This window comes from Suricata suricatta, chromosome 1 (genome assembly GCF_006229205.1).
Source record: "Suricata suricatta isolate VVHF042 chromosome 1, meerkat_22Aug2017_6uvM2_HiC, whole genome shotgun sequence".
NCBI lineage: Eukaryota > Metazoa > Chordata > Mammalia > Carnivora > Herpestidae > Suricata > Suricata suricatta.
Genome location: NC_043700.1, coordinates 40,997,590 through 41,013,409, shown reverse-complemented (window position 1 = coordinate 41,013,409; position 15,820 = coordinate 40,997,590). Strand labels below are relative to the sequence as shown.

Here is a 15,820-nt window from a genome sequence, read left to right as displayed (position 1 = left end):
CAACCACACTAGCTGATCCATACCTGGGGGTCTACCTAGCTTTGCCAGATGCAGGAGGGAAGGACCTGGTCTGGGAGACCAGTCTGGCTGGCATAAGACTGACTCTGTGAAGAGTTAAACAGCAGCACCACTTGTGTAAGAACAGTTTGTTTCAATGACACCTTTAATTTTGGAGACAGTATTTATGATGGTTAAGTACCTGGACTCTGGAGCCAGCTGCCAGGGTTTGAAAGCTGCCACTTATCAGCTCTGTGACCTTGGGCCAGTTCCTTAACATCTCAGTACCCCAGTTCTTTATCAATAAAACAGAAGAATGATGCCTATTCCATAGAGAAATTAAGAGGATTAAATGAGTTAGTACACCTAAAGCACTTTCAGTGGTCCCGGTACATAGAAGGCTCAGTGTAACATCATTTTGATTACAAAAAGCTTTTGTATTATTTGGCTCTAACAAATAGCGATGGCTGGTAACCCCACCACTGGGAGTTTCTCCCATGTCTGTGGGTAGAGTGGAGTTTCCTGAGATGGTATAGGCCTGTGACAGTCCAGTGGGAAGGTGGGATTGGGACTGGCCTGAAAGAATAAGTACCTTTTTTTTTTTTTAATAATTTCTTTTTTTTTAAATGTTCTTTATTTATTTTTGAGAGACAGAGAGAGGCAGCATGAGCAGGGGAGGGTCAGAGAGAGAGGGAGACACAGAATCTGAAGCAGGCTTCAGGCTCTGAGCTAGCAGTCAGCACAGAGCCTGACGCGGAGCTCGAACCTACGAACAGTGAGATCATGACCTGAGCCGAAGCTGGATGCTCAACTAACTGAACCACCCAGATGCCCCAGAATAAGTACCTTTTGAATAGTAAGATACCACTTGGGTGCCCATTGTGCTCAATGCATTGTGTGTGCTGGGTGTTGCAGAACATGAGGGTATGAAGTAAAGCTATTTCTCCAGGGAGAAAATGAACATCTGGTGATCCATACCATTTTTGGGGGGTCTGCCAGAGATAGCAGACTGATAACTGCTCTCTGAACCAGCAGAGAGCTGGATAAGCCTTGAGTGCTAGCCTCTGGGTGAGCTCATGGACCTGGCTGAATGAGCCTCTTACAGGCAGATTCCAAGCCCCCTCTTCTGGATGGCTGGCAGCTTCCTGTAGGTGGCCCCCATGGATGCCACCCCACATGTACTCTTCTTTAGGTGCTGGGCCCTGGGTGGATAGGAAATCAATGTGTGAGGCTGTGGGTCATCACTTGTCTCCCCCGCCCCTTCAACACATACACGCAGTCTGAGTGATTATCCATTGATTTCTCCTCACAGTAATGTCTCAGGAGGATATTTCCTCTCATGCGAGGTGTCCGCAGAGGGGCGGGAGTCCCCATGTGGAGGTGGTGGGTCTCCGGGGCATCCTTGTGCCATTTATCTCCTGTCACTCGCTTGTTTTCCATACACCAAGTCTCTAATGCACCCTGAAGCCTCGAGGAGGAATCTGAGAAGCCAGCAGGTGGCGGGGAGTCAGTCAGACAAGCTGGGGATCAGGCCTTCACTCAGAAAACCTTCAGCCCTGTCCTGGTGACACGATGGGAAAAAAGAGGAAGTTCAGTGCCCTTACGTGGCCTGGGTAGAGCCAACTTAGTGTGATGAGAGAGAATGCTGGTATGAGGGTCAGGGGACCAAGGGCTAGTCTAGCTCTGCCATGAGTAGCTGTGTGATTTCAGTCTGTTGCTTCACCTCTCTGGCCCACCTCAGAGTCCTCTCTTGTGAAATGAGGAACTTGCACTGAATGACTTTGGAGGGTTTTTGGCTTTAAATCCTGTGATTTATATCTGGCTTTCCACAGGCTGTCCTCCTCCCCAGTGCCTTTTTCTGAGAAGCATTTGGAAGTCCTTAGAAAGGGCTGGACATGCAGGGAGGTCAGTAGAAGAGAGTATTGGCAGTACTGACGTGCTGTGGGGACTTCTACTCTAGTTGGCGAGAAAGAATTTACCTGTATGAAATGCTCACCATTTCATTCATAACTTACTCTTGTCTAGTCCTGTAGGAAGGGTGGGCCTATGCCTGACACTGGTTCTGTCTTCTAGGTGAGGAGTTCTATGAAGCTTCACCCTATGAGCCAGTGACCTCCCGCCTCTCGGATATCTTCAGGCTTGCTTCAATCTTCTCAGGTAAGTGGGCTCGTGTTGGGGCCTCCCTGGTCCTCCCAGGTGCCCTGGCCTTCAGTCGGCTCTGCCTTCCGCTGGCAAGCCCCTTACTGCTTCTGAGTTTTGACTCCTCATCTGTAAAAGATTAAACCATAATAGCCATCCCCAAGGTTGTCTGTGGAGTGGAGCATTATGGGAATTGCCTAGAATGAGCACACCATGCAGTAGGTGTTGAATCTGAAACGTGGTGTCACTCTCCTATTTTGTTACCGGTCTTGGCCTGCTGGGTCCTTCTTTCTGGGTCCCAACTCTTCCACTTTGGAATTCTACTTTGGTTAAGTTGCTCAACTTTTCTGTGCCTCAGTTTTCTCAGTTGTGCAGAGGGACAGTACCTACCTCGGATTGTCATGAGGTCCAAATGAGCTGATGGTTGTAAAGGGCTCAACCAGCTGCTGGGCAGCACAGCAGAGGTCCCAGATCGGAACCGTTAGCTGTGGTTGGTGGCGGTAGTATCACTACTCTTGGTTCTCCTCTGAGAGTCTCCTTCCTCGAGGGCTCTTCTTGAACTCCACTGAGAAGCCTCTGGTTCTCTGGTGCTTGGCCTGCTCCAGAAAGTGAGAAAAAGTGTGTTGAGCTCTAGCTTTGCTTGCTATGGTCCTTGGGTAGGAGTCCGATGAGTTTGTTGGTTCTTTCTTCTTGGCCTGTTCCCTCTGGCCTCTGGGAGACCTGTGGGCCCAGGGCAGTTGCCCCTGCTTGGGCACTGGTGGCTGGGGGGCTTCCAGTCTTGGGAACTGCTCTGTGCGGGCTTGGGGATGAACTCCTTCTGGAGCCACCACTGGTGCCCAGAGGTGGCCAGGGGGCTGTTACAGGACAGGGCTGCAGGCCGCAGGTTTCTAGGAAATTTTGTGGCAGTATGTGAAGCCTCCGGAAGTTTCTTTTGCTTCAAACCATGGGTTCTCAATGGCAGCACCACTGACGTTTTGACCTGGGTAATTCTGTCCTGTGGGAAGAGCCGTCCTGTGTGCCATAGGATGTTAAGCAGTGTCCTTGGCCTCTATCCTTTGGATGCCAGGAGCAACCCACTGAGTCATGACAACCAAAAATGTCTCCAGACATTGCCAAATGTCTCTTGGAGGCACAACCATTACCAGTAGAGAAGCAGTACTCTAAACTGTGAAATGAAAGGCTTTCTGGTAAGACCCCAAACCCTTTCAAATGAAGAATTCTCTAGGAGTGTGTCTCAAACTTTCTTTTTCCATTATTGCCCTCCTAAGAAGAAAAGGCAATTCTCTGTAGAGAAATACTATCTTTGTCTGCTTTGGCTGCCATAACAAAATACCATAGAGTGGGGAGCTTAAACAACAGAAATTTATTATCTTATAGTTCTGGAGGCTGGAAGTTTAAGATCAAGGTCTGGCACGGTTTGGTTTCTGCTGAGAGCTTCTTTCCAATGGCTTGCAGATGGTTGCCTTCTCACTATGTCCTCACAGGGTGAGGTGGGGGTAGGATAGGAAGGAGTGACCAAGGGAGAGCGAGAGCTCTTCTTTTCCTTATAAGGACACCAGTTCTATTGGTTATGGCTCTACCTCCACACCTTTATGACCTCATTTAACCTTAATTACCTTTTAAATGCTCTGTTTGCAAATATAGTCACATTGAAGGTTAGGACTTCAGCATATGAACATGGTGGACACAATTTGGTCCATAGCAGATGCCAAGGAATACCTGTTTTTTTTTTTTTTTTTTTGGTCTGCCCAGGAACCAATTTTTGCTCAGTTGAGGGTGATACCCTCTGCTCCCATTGAGAATACATGCTTTAAGGGATTGAGAGGGGAAGATACCTATGTACCTGGTGAGAGAAGTCCTAGAACCCCATGAGAAAGGAGGCACTGGTCAAAGGGTGACCATCTAGATATGCCCTTGGGCCCTGGTGATGGTTGGGGGTGGTGGTGAATGAAATGGAGACTTCAGAACTGATCCTGGTTAGTTTTGTATGGAAATCCACCATGGGCCACTCTTTTTGAGACAGCTTTGGGGCTCAGGTGCAGGTTGAGAATATCATCAGCAGGTGACGCTGGCATAGGGCTCAGGGGAACATGGGCTCCGGTCTGGCTGTCCTGTGGGATCAGTGTCTGGGCACATGTGCCACCTGCCTGTGGCTTTCTAGCTGGGAAGGCCTGGCCTGTGTGACTCAATCTGCACTGATGCTTTAGGATGACAAGACTGCCACCCTGTAGGACTGTATGGAGTCCCTCTCCACTTCCACATGCCTGTATTTGGCTGTGCATTGTCTTCTCCATCGTCTGTGTGGAAGTGCTGTGAGTGGGGAGCATGGGGTCTTTGTGGCTCTCCTCTAGTCCCCCAATCAGGGCTCTAGGAACTCAGAAAAGGGTGCTCTTGTATCTTTGGGGCTCAGTTGCTGCTATGTCTTTAACATCTACTGTCTAAGAATTTAGGCCCCTGTCGTTGAGGCCTCCTGGAACATGTAGTCTTTATCTCTGGCCTCCTCTGTCTGTTGGGTTCTCAGAAAGTCCTACTGAGATTTTCTTGGCAAAAAAAGCTGCCAGGACTACTCCAGCACTCTCTGATGCCAGAGGCCCTGGGGGAAGGGCAAGCTTCCTCTCCAATCTGCCTAGTTCAAAGACTAGGTTTAGGGTTAGGGTCAGTGACTGGGACTGGGATTACTGGTGTCCCAGTAATTCCGAGTCTAGGGCCAGGAGGAGAGCCGTCTGGCTGTGCCCTGAACCACAGTGATGTTTGAGGCATCCAGTGTTCATGGAGAACTGAGGTTTTTTTTCCATTTTTAGCAATTAGGCTTCCCTTGCAAGCATAACATGGAGTGTTTAGGGAGGCAGCCCAGTGTACAAAAAGGGTGGGCCTTGAGGTGGCAGTCCAGGATTTGAATCCTGACCTGGACACTTTTTATGTTTTTATTTTTAGAAAGAGAGCGGGAGACCGAGAGAAAGAGAGAGTTAGTGGGGGAGAGGGGCAGACGGGGGGGGGGTGTGGGGAAAAGAGAGAGAGAGAGAGAGAGAGAGAGAGAGAGAGAATCTTAAGTAGGCCCCATCCTGAGTATGAAGCCAGATGCAGGGCTTGGTCCTATGACCCTGGGATTATGACCTGAACCAAAATCAAGAGTCAGATGTTCAACCGATTGAGCCACCGAGGTGCCCCACCAACCTAGCCACTTAGGTGAGTGTGGTCTTGGGCCTCATTGAGCCTTCTTTTTTTTTAAATTAAAAAAAAATTTTTTTAAAGGTTTATTTACTTTTGAGAGAGAGAGAGAGATAGAGTGTGAGTGGGTGAGGGGGAGAGAGAGGGGGACACAGAATCTGCAGCAGGGTCCAGGCTCCAAACTGGCAGCACAGAGCCTGAAACGGGGCTTGAACCCACAAACTGAGAACATGACCTGAGCTGAAGTTGGACGCCCAACCGACTAAGCCACGCAGGCACCCCTCATTGGACCTTCCTGAACTGTAGTGTCTAGGTTTGTAAAATGGGAGTGATACCTACAGACAGGGTTGATACAGAGGATTCACCAAGAATGGATGTAGAGTAACAGAATTAGTCATCCTATCTTTGCTGAGGATGTTCAGTAAGGGACAGGGGTTTGGGAAGCTGAAGATGAGAGCCCCTCCGTGCCCAGGTGTCTGTGATCCTATGAATACTGAACACCAGCTGGTCGCATCTGGGGAGACAGGAGAGGATGGAACAGGTGAAGAGAAGAGCTTCTTAAAGAAAGGAGAAATCATTCAGGCAGAGAGCAGTTGTGGAAGGTTCTGCGGAGAGTGAGGGAATTGGTACCTCTCTGTCCACATGGAGGGAGGCCATCACTGCAAGGGACAGGGTCTGGCAGGCCCGGGCAATGGTTTCCCTCGAAATCATAGGGCCATGCCTCAGGGACAGGGAGAAGCCACAGGCAGATGACCCCTGTTGGGCTGTGCCTTCCTAGTGAGGGGCGGGGGCCCCCAGAGCCTCCTTCCCCTGCAGGGCGTTGCAGGCTTATCAGATGCATGGGTGTGGAGCATATTTATGCAAACCTATCTTTTCTGTAGCTGGAAAGGAATTCAGAGATCACCTAGGCCCACCTCTTTCCCTTACCGAAAAGAAAGCTGAGATCCTGAGAATTGGGACAGACTGGATTGGGATTCAAGTCCTTGTTCCCACCCCTGTCCAGTGTCTGCCTCAGGCACATGCCTCTAAGCCCTGGTCTCCTCTTACACAGCTAGGGGCTGATGGAAACACCTACCTTCTAGTTTTTGTTGGGACTAAATGAGATACTGCAGGTAAATTCTTGATCCCGTGCTGGGGCATATTGCACTAAAATATTTAAAATTTATTATGGAGTGATTTCTCTAAGGGCAGTATGGCAGGCTATGGCAGGGCTGGCCTGAAAGCTTGCATTTGGGAAATGCTTGCATTTTGGTGACATGAGGCTGACTGGGCAATTTTCAGGGAACAGTAGGACCTCGGGGTTCCTGCTGGGCCACCATGGCCTTGTTGAGCTACACTGTGGAGGGGTGGGGACATGTGGATGCTGGCAAGACATCTGGGCCTGGGGCTTTTTGTGGGTTGGAGGAAGAGCCGTGGGTGGCGTCTGCCGCAGTTGGCCAGTAATCTTCTCGTGTGGGCTGTTTCTGTCTCCAGTGACTCTTCTCTGGGGACTCAGGAGTAGAGGGAACCGTGTCCCTGCCCAGAACCTGGCAGGTGGCCCCTGACAGATGAATGCCATCACACTTTGATGTGTTGGGGGCATGTGTGTGATTGTGGGTGTTGGTCTCTGTGTGTATGCATCCACGCCTCTCTGTACTCCTGGGGCTGCCTGGCGCTGTGCGGTGCTCTGCTCCTACTACATATCCATGGAGGATCCTAGACTAGTGGTGGGCTTTCTAGACCTAGTTTGAATCTTGGCCTTGCCTTACCAGCTGGGTGACCACAAGATGGGTCACTTGACCTTTCTGAACTTCATTTCCTGACCTGTAGATGGAGCAATTGGGCGGGCCTGACGAGACGCATGCGCGGCTCCTCATGTGGTACCAGGGCACCCTAGATGGTGGCCGAGGGCAGCACTGTTGAGGGCTTAAGGGAGCTCATGGCTTAGTGTGGGGTGTTAGACTGGACAAGGAAAGGCAACAAAGAGGGTCAAGCCAGTCTGAGGGGGCCTGTGTATGCTGCATCTGAAGAGTATTTGAGGCTTACAGAAGGGTAGGGTGCTCGTAAGTGCCTCATGGGAGAGATGGGTGGGGGCCGACATGTTTTGTTCAGTAAACATTGAGCTCTCTGTGTTCCCGATACTGCGTCAGACACTGCTTTAGAGTGACTCAGACTCATGTCCTCACTGTCTGGTGGGGTAGGCAGACACCCACTTAGACATCCATGAGGAGGCTTATTGGTGGCAGTGTAGACCAAGTGCTATCCCGAGAGTTCAAGGATCCTGGGGAAATCAGGAAAGTCTTGGAAGAGAACAGATGGGAGTCTGGGAATGCCATTCCTGGTAGCGTCATGGCCCACCTGCAATCTACTAGAGGCCTGGCCCACCTGGGATGATGAAGGAACCACACGTCTTCTGGGCCTGTGGGCTCTAAGGGCAATGAATACAGACCCTTGTGGCAGATGGGAGATTGGCCTCTCTGGGGTCTCTTCCCTTGGGACTCCTGTCCCTGACTTCTCCAGGATGGAGCTGAGCATGACTGCTTGGCTAGGGGGCCTGGGTCCCTGGGGAGGGGCTAAGCTGCCCTTGGGTCGGGGAGAGGCTTAGTTCTGGGCTCCAAAGCCATTCCACTGTGAAGGTTGCTTCAGTGGCCATAGTGGGGGCCTGGCCCAGCTCTGCTGGATGCCTGGGGAGACCTGTTCCCTTCCCCTGCTCCTCTGAGTGGGGTGGGGGGGTGTGCTGAGCTTTTGTGCCCCTAGTCCCTCCTCCCTTCAGGTTGCTTAGCAGAGACTGGTGAGCAAAGGCTTTACCAGCTCAGCCTCAGTGGTGGGCTGGTGCCTCTCAGAAACCCCCTTCTGAGGCAGCCCCTGTGAGGCAGTGGTAGGGAAGGTTTGGGGATGGCAAGGGAGGTACTGAGGGAAGCGGCAGCCTCTCTCCCTGCCCCACTGCATGGTGGCTTAGGCGATAAACTGCTTATCCTCAGGTTGTCTCCCTGAGCCGAATGCAGAAGTGTGTTATTTAAATTTCAAAATCACATTCTTCTTCTAACAGCTGTCAGAGACTCTGAGTGTCAATGAAAATTGGGCTTTAGCTGCAGCTCTGTCACCTTTTACACCTCCTCTTTCAGGAAGAATTCATCTGGTGGCCAGGGAGAGCTGGTGTGGGGTGGGACAGACAGGAACTGTGGGGACAGGGAGAGGGGAGGTGACTGGGTGGATGGGGTCAGGTGACCAGTGATTCCGGCCATGCTGAGCAGAAGGTGGGAGCAACTGGGGGGAGGCCAGCCTCGCTATCAAGGGGTGCCAAGGCATTTCCCCCTTGTGTTTCATTTCCTCCCCTCTCCTATCAGTGCTGGTGACTCGGGCTCCCATCAGTGGGTGGGAGGATTTGCTCGTACGAAGGTGTGAGCAGGGTGTTGGTGACTTCATGTTTTATTGCCTTTGTGTCCAAAGAAGAAATTGGTATGAGAAGAAAGAAAGAAAGCAAGAGAAAGAAAGAAGGAAAGAAAGAAAGAATGAACTGAACAGGAGAGAACAAAATTTAACCCTAAAAGATGGCTTTGTAATGGTAAAATTTGACATGTCATGGTTGGGGCGAGGTTTTTGGGGTGAAGGCATTTTCCGGTACTTTTAAAACAGTATCTCCTAGAGGCACCTACTTACTTCCCTTGGGCATATTAGCCAGGCCTGCCAGCAGTGGGATGTGGAGTGGTTTTGGGCTGGGTCTCTCTGTTCTTTAGAGGCTCTCAGATGGTTCTGCAAGGTTCTGTCTGCCTCTCCACCCCCCGAGCATGCTCCTGGCTTAGCCATGAACTATACTCACCCGATTTATCCTGGTGGAAGGCAGGTTTTGGGTAAGTGCCCTGGGAATACCCCTTCAAACCGTATCTGTTGATATACTCCTTTAACTCCATGGCTGTGGAAAGAAAGGACCAGGTCTGGCTGGGGTCATAGTGTGTGGAAGGAGGTGTGTGGGGTGGTGTGTGTGTGTGTGTGTGTGTGTGTGCATGTGCAATGTGAGCACGTTATGTGTTTGTGTGGGGAGTGGAATGTGTGTAGGAGGTGGTGTGTACATGTGGTGTGTGTGTCTGTGTGTGTTGTGCCTGAGTGGGAAATGGAAAAGTGGAGGGGGTGATGTGGCCCTTCGGCAGGGGAATAATCACTACCCTCAGCCCTCTTTTTTTACCTTTTGGGAAGCCCTGGAAACACTGGTGCAGGGGTGAATACAGAGGGACATTTGAAGATGGGAAGGGTATCTTCATGTGATTAATAAAAATAATTAGTGGACTGAACCTTTGTATGTGTATTTTGGGGCTTCCTACAGTGTGGAGGCTATGTCATCCTCTGGATAGTTACGTCCCCTCCCGCAGAAGCAGTGTGTGTGTGTGAATTCATCTTTCAGACTCCAGGAACATCCCTTGGGTGCTGCGCCCTATTCAAGGTGCCAGGGAAATGTCAGTAAACAAGACAAGGGACATTGTTTGTTGCTCTTATGTAGCTTATTTCGATTAGCCTGAGACAGAGAATAACAGAAAACAAGCCAACAAACAAATTAACAACAAGAACAAAAAGATAGTGTTGAATGCCATGTAAGGATTAAATAGGAAGACAGGACAGGGGGCTGGTGGGTCATCCAGATTGGGAATGCCCAAATCTGACTCCCTGGAAGGATCCAGCCATGGGAAGTCTGTGGAATGGCAGAGGGATTCTAGGGAAAGGTCCCCAGGACAGGACCTAGTGAGAGAGGGTGGGGTGGTGGTTTGGGTGATGGGCACAAACGCAGGCAAAGGCCAGATCACAGGGATGCTGCAGGCAAGTTAAGGACTTTGGATTTCATTTTAAGAGTGATGAGAAGCCTTTCGAGGATTTTAGACACTTGAGTAGCACAGTATGATTTATGCTTTTGAAAAGCTTACTCTTACACTGTGAGAGAGTGGATCATGGGGTAGGGAGGGGCATGGGCAGGGGTGGAAGCCAGAGAGCAGTTAGAGGCTGTTGCACTGGCTGGAGTCCTAAGACAGTAGGGGATGGAGAGGGTGCACTGCACGATCTGGGATCTGTGGTGGGGCAGAACTAAGGACAACTGTGGTAATTTAGGCTTGAACAACAATGGTACTGCCATATATCAAAATGGGGAAGAAGGAAGGAGAGTTCTCTGTCTGCCACAGTAGGCTGGAGATACAGACCTCTAGATCTTTGTCTGGAAATGCCAAGTAGGCAGTTGGATGTAAGCCTGGAGTTCTGAGGAGAGGTCAGGGTTGATATATAGATTGAAAGTCGTTAGCATATAGATGGTATTTAAAGCTGTGGACCCATGAGGTCACCTAGTGAGAGTGTGTGGCCCGAGGGGGAGGCGGGTGGGGGCTCTCCATGTAGAGGACGAAGAGCTAGCAGAGGAGGCTGAGATGAAGGCCAGTGAGGAAGGGGAAACTAAATCAAGGGTACCAGGGGAAGTCAAGGAAAGCACGGGTCTGAGGAGAGAGGAAGGGGGTCAGAAATGCCAAATGTAGCCAAGAGGCCAAGTTAAAGAAGTTTAGAGACATGGCCATTGCATTTGGCAGCATGGAGGTCACTAATGACTTTGACTGGAGTGTCCTTAATGGGGCTGTGGGTTGGAAGCTTAATTTGGGGAGGATAGAAGAGGGGATGTGAGGTAGCAAGGTAAAAACAGCAACTGTAGGTGGGTTTTAGAATTTCTTTGTGAAGAAGAAGGTGAGAAAGGTTTATTTCATAATCAGTAAAAAAATTTAGTTTATGGTTGGTGCTTCCAATCCTGCATCCAATTCACCACAAATAAAAAATGCTGATGAAGGGTATAGGTAAATCACATCAATATGAAATGCCTCAATTTTGGCTTTTAATTGTTATAAATACAAAATTAAAGCTGATATGCCATTGTGGGAACTGGTATGAGTATGGAAAAAATCCTAGTTAAAAAAATGCCAAACCCACCCCCCAAACTACATTTAAGAAGACACAGAGCTCTCAAAAGTGGCTGAAAAAATCCCTTCAAGTGTGAAATAATGAAATTTTAATTTTTAATTGCTCAAAACACAAAAATGAAGCTTACTATGCCTTTTGAAGCATTGGAGAAAGCATACCAACAGTGGTTAAGATTTGACAAAATATAAAATGATATTCAAAAGGCAATCGATTTTTGGAATCAATTTTCAGTGAATTTGCCATTCATCAAATTGACTTTTGGTGTCTTGGTCTGCTTCCAAAAATACAGCTGACCCTGGAGGGTGCTGGGGTGGCTGCATGTTCTGTGGGGCTGCAGGTGCGGGGAGAGTCCCAGAGAAGGTTGAGGACATTAGGCGGGGAGCCTGGACCAGCACTGTTGCCGGTGGGAGGGAGGCAGGCACCCAGAACGGTGTGTTGGAGGGAGTGAAGGTTGCTGTCCTGCTGGGTTCCTGGGCCTTGAGTGAGGACAGAGGGCTGGCAGGTGAGGCATGCTGGGAGTGGCAAGGTCATCTCTTGGGGAAGCCGAGGTCCCACTTCATGCAGACTGTATGGGGCTCCTGGCCACCACTCCCAGCGGAGAGGAAGGTCCTGGAGGTGCTGCTCTCTGGATGAGCAGAGGGTTCTCTGAAGCCTGCCTCTTGCTCACCAGTGAGGCAACTGGGGACCCTTCTATCTTTTGGGATGTGGTGTATGAGGCTTGGGTGAGAGGTGCATGGATTGGGCTTCTTTTAGCAGGGTTATGTGAAAACAGATGTGGGGGAGGATCTTTCCAGCCGGGGAACATGTTCTTAAACAAGCGTTTATGATACATGTACCATGGACCAGAAACTGTGTGAGGCATTTTTAGCTACATTATCCAGTCTAATCTTTAGCATAGTCATATGTGTAGGTAGCCTGGGTGTTTTATCCTCATTTTGCAGATGAGGAAAATGAGGGTCAAAGAGTTGCATAACCTGTCTGCTCATGCTTGCTCTGCTTGTTGGTGGCCTGCTAGGTCCTCTGCCTCCCAGGTGGGCCAGAGTCCCTGCTTATAATCACCAGGTTGGGACACTCAGGCCAAGGGTAACTTTCCATTTGTTACTCTCTTCTTTTCCACTGGAATGTAAGCTCCAGGAGGACTGGAGCATTGCCAGTTTTGTTTAATTCTCTTAGCAGTGCTTTACATGTAGTGAGTGCTCTGTGTTGGGAAAGTCAGGGCAGCTATGTGTGGATGGCCCTATGAGGCCGAGGAGTGTAGAGGTGATAGTGCAGATGGCTACAACCCAACAGGGAAGGTGGGCTCCCCCTAGCTCCCCAGTGTCCACCTTCCATCCAGCCCTGTTTAGTATTGTTGACATCTCATTATTGATGGCCTCTCTGCTCACCCTTATGTCCCTAATTATTTGGACTCAGTGGACTGTTCTGTCCTTTTCTTTGAAGTTCTTGTCTTGGCTTCCATGACACCAGTATCGCCTGACTTTCCCACCACCTCATGGTCCATTCCTTCCAATGTATGCTAAATGATGGTGTCCAAAGCTCTGTCCTGACCCCTTTCTCTTCTTTATTGTCACCCTCAAAGTAGGCTACCTCATTTAGTCTTACAGCACTAAATAGCTTCCGTGTCAGTCATGGTGTTTTATGCCTCTGGCTCAGACATAACTCCTGCAATCCAGACTCACTGATTGTTCTGCCTTTTCAGCGTCTCCACTTGGACATCTAGTTTGCATCTGAAACTTCGGTGAAAACAGAATTATGTGTTCAGTTCTGCTTTCCTTCCTCCCTTTAGGTCTTTCCTGTTCCACAAAGTGATTCCACCATCTACCTGGTGCTTGGGCCCCAAACCTCAGAGTTTTCCAGGGTATCTCTTTCTTCCTATTTCACATCTGACCCATCCTATTGGTTTTCTTTCTAAGTTATTTGCAACATGGGCTTAATTTTTGACACCTTTGTAGTTATCACTCTACTTAGGCTATCACCTGTGGCTTCTCTTACTTTTGCCTCATTAAGGAAGCACCAGCCACTTTACACTTCTTTTTGCCTGTGAACACACCAAGGTCATGCTTGTCTCAGGACCTTTGCACCTGCTTATCCTTTTGCTTGGGATTCTCTTACTTTGGATTTTTTGCACATTTTACTCCTGCCCATCATTCTGTCTCAATGTGGATGTTACCTCCTAGGACAGCTCTTACAGAACCCAGTCATTCTCTTCTGTATTCCCTTAGTGTATTTTCTTCATGGCACTCATTAGCACTTTAAATTACCTTATTATTTGTTTATATGATTATTACTGGTCTTTCTCTCACTAGACTGAAAGCCTCTGGAGAGAAGGGACTCTGCCTTTCCAATTCACAGCTGGATTTCTAGAGCCTGTGGTCAGTACCTGAAAATATTTGTTGACTGACAGCTGTGTGGACTGACTACCAGTTGATAGAGACTTGGGGGCTGTGCATGGAGGTGGCCGGTGTGGCTGTCACCCCTGTATGTATGAGCGTGTTTCTGTGTGTATACATGCTATGTTTGCATGGGGCCAGGGTAGACTCCTTTGAGCCTGTTTCTAAATGAGGTGGGATGGGAGTTTTCTCACTCCCTGCAGCTGTCAGTCTTTCACTTGTGTGTGTGCCCAGGGTTGCAGCGTGGGATTGGTGCTGGACATTGCAGCTGGAAAGGGGGTTAGGGCAAGCAACCAGGCTGGCAGATTCCTGGAAGGCCAGAAGGGAGAAGAAACACCCGGGGTCCCATTGGCCTGCAAGAATCATAGAATGGTGAGCATCTTACTTATGTTCCCACAGGGAGAGGCCTATTGGTTGTTGGAAAGTCTACCTTGATGAGCCTCTCAGTTGGGTGGTGGTGGAGGGGGTGAAGCACCAGAAGGCATGCTTTTATGACAACAGAAGGCTACAGATTGCCTTCTGCTGAGGGTGGGTTTGGTAAAGGGTGTGCTGGGTGGGATGTGTGCATGTTTGAGGAACGGGCATTGGCAGCCCAGCCTCTGCTCCAAGTCAGTGATTCTGCAGCTTTGGAAGGCAGCCTCAGAGTCACAGGGCAGCTTGTAAAATCCAGATTCTTAGGGACCAGCCATAGAGCTCTTGACAGGAAGGCGTAGGGCCTGTGCATTGCAGCCACTTGAAGTGACTCACAAATGCAATGAAGTTTAAGAGCTGTAAATCAGTTACTTCCCTCCCACCCACCGGACCAACCAGGCCGACCAGGCATGCTGCTGTGGGAATGGGAGATGGGCATAAGAATAAATGCTTTAATTTATTACTTATTTTTATTTTAGAGAAAGAGAGAGAGTGTGTGGGCAGGGGTGGGGCAGACAGAGAGGGAGAGAGAGAGAATCCCAAGCAGGTTCTGCACTGTCTGCATAGAGCCCGATGTGGGGTTCAATCTCATGACTTGAGCCAATATCAAGAGTCAGACACTCAACCAACTGAGCCACCCAGTGTTGTTATTTTAATAGCAGTGCATTCTAACACAAACTGGAAAAATGCACAACTAATAACTAATGTTATCATTTAGGACAAATCTGGGTAGCTATTGAAAAACTTAAAAAATGAGTCAACTGAGAAATTTAGATTTCATTTGAGAATTAAGAGATTTAAAGGAGGGGCGCCTGGGTGGCTCACTCAGTTAAGCCTCCGACTTTGGCTCAGGTCAGATCTCACGTTCGTGGGTTTGAGCCCTGCGTCAGGCTCTGTGCTGACAGCTAGCTCAGAGCCTGGAGCCTGCTTCGGGTTCTGTGTCTCCTTCTCTCTCTGCCCCTCCCCCTCTCATGCTCTGTCTCTCTCTGTATCAAAAATAAATTAGACATTAAAAAAAATAAAAGAGATTTAAAGGAGACTTTGGACTGCCATGTGGTGAGCCCATCTCCATACAAGTGTCACACAGATATTTCAAAGATACCACTTTGATGATCCAGGGACACATGGTCTTTGGCTCAGAGGAGCACCCCAGGAGGGAAGAGGGGAGGTTGAGGCTGGGGTGAGGGAGTCCTTTTGCAGTTGTTTTCCTGGCCCTGCTGTCATGGAGAGACAGAAAGGGAAGGGCCTGAAAAAGCCAAGCTGTGTCCCCAGGGGCTGGAGCTGGGAGGCTGAGTTCACTGAGGTTTTGGAAGAGTACCAGGCGTGGTTCAATCCCCGCCTCACGCTCCCTGGGGCAGCTGTTTTTCATCTATTCCTTGGCCCATCTGGGCTCCTCTCAGCAGGCGTGGGAGACCTGTGTGGGTAGGAGCAGAGTGAGTGTGGAGAGCTGGCTGGCCTAGGCCTATGGTGAACTTCTAGCTCCGCAGTCCTTCTCAGGTCCTGTGTGGTCTCTGTGGGGGGCGGAGGGATGGGGTAGCAGGGGCCTCCCTCCCTGCCCTTCCCACATTTTAGTTCAGGGGCTCAGGCCCACACTGGATGAGGCCGGTGTTTGCAATCCAGCATTTCTCCTTCCCCCAGTGGGGGCTCATGAAGAGAAAACAAAGCCTTCTGGACCTAAGGGAGAGGTGCTTAGTGGTGAAGGAGAGGCAGTGGATGTGGGACGGGGCTGTCTGGTGGGTGTGCCTGCCTGCCCCACATGCCTTCTGACTGGTAGGGAAAGACGTGCCTGGGCCAGC

At 49.7% G+C, this 15,820-nt stretch overlaps 1 protein-coding gene across 4 annotated transcripts in view; it reads left to right on the top strand.

The window, feature by feature from the left end:
- The window catches only part of GFRA2 (GDNF family receptor alpha 2), an 82,797-nt gene that overhangs the window by 9,869 nt on the left and 57,108 nt on the right, over nucleotides 1-15,820 (top strand). For all 4 annotated transcript variants that reach the window (XR_003907746.1, XM_029936995.1, XM_029936987.1 and 1 more), the window contains one exon: nucleotides 2,071-2,154. Coding sequence is in view for 3 of the 4 variants with exons in the window: in XM_029936995.1 (XP_029792855.1) it covers nucleotides 2,071-2,154 (84 nt within the window). In the remaining variant the exon portion in view is untranslated. The remainder of the gene's footprint in view (nucleotides 1-2,070; nucleotides 2,155-15,820) is intronic.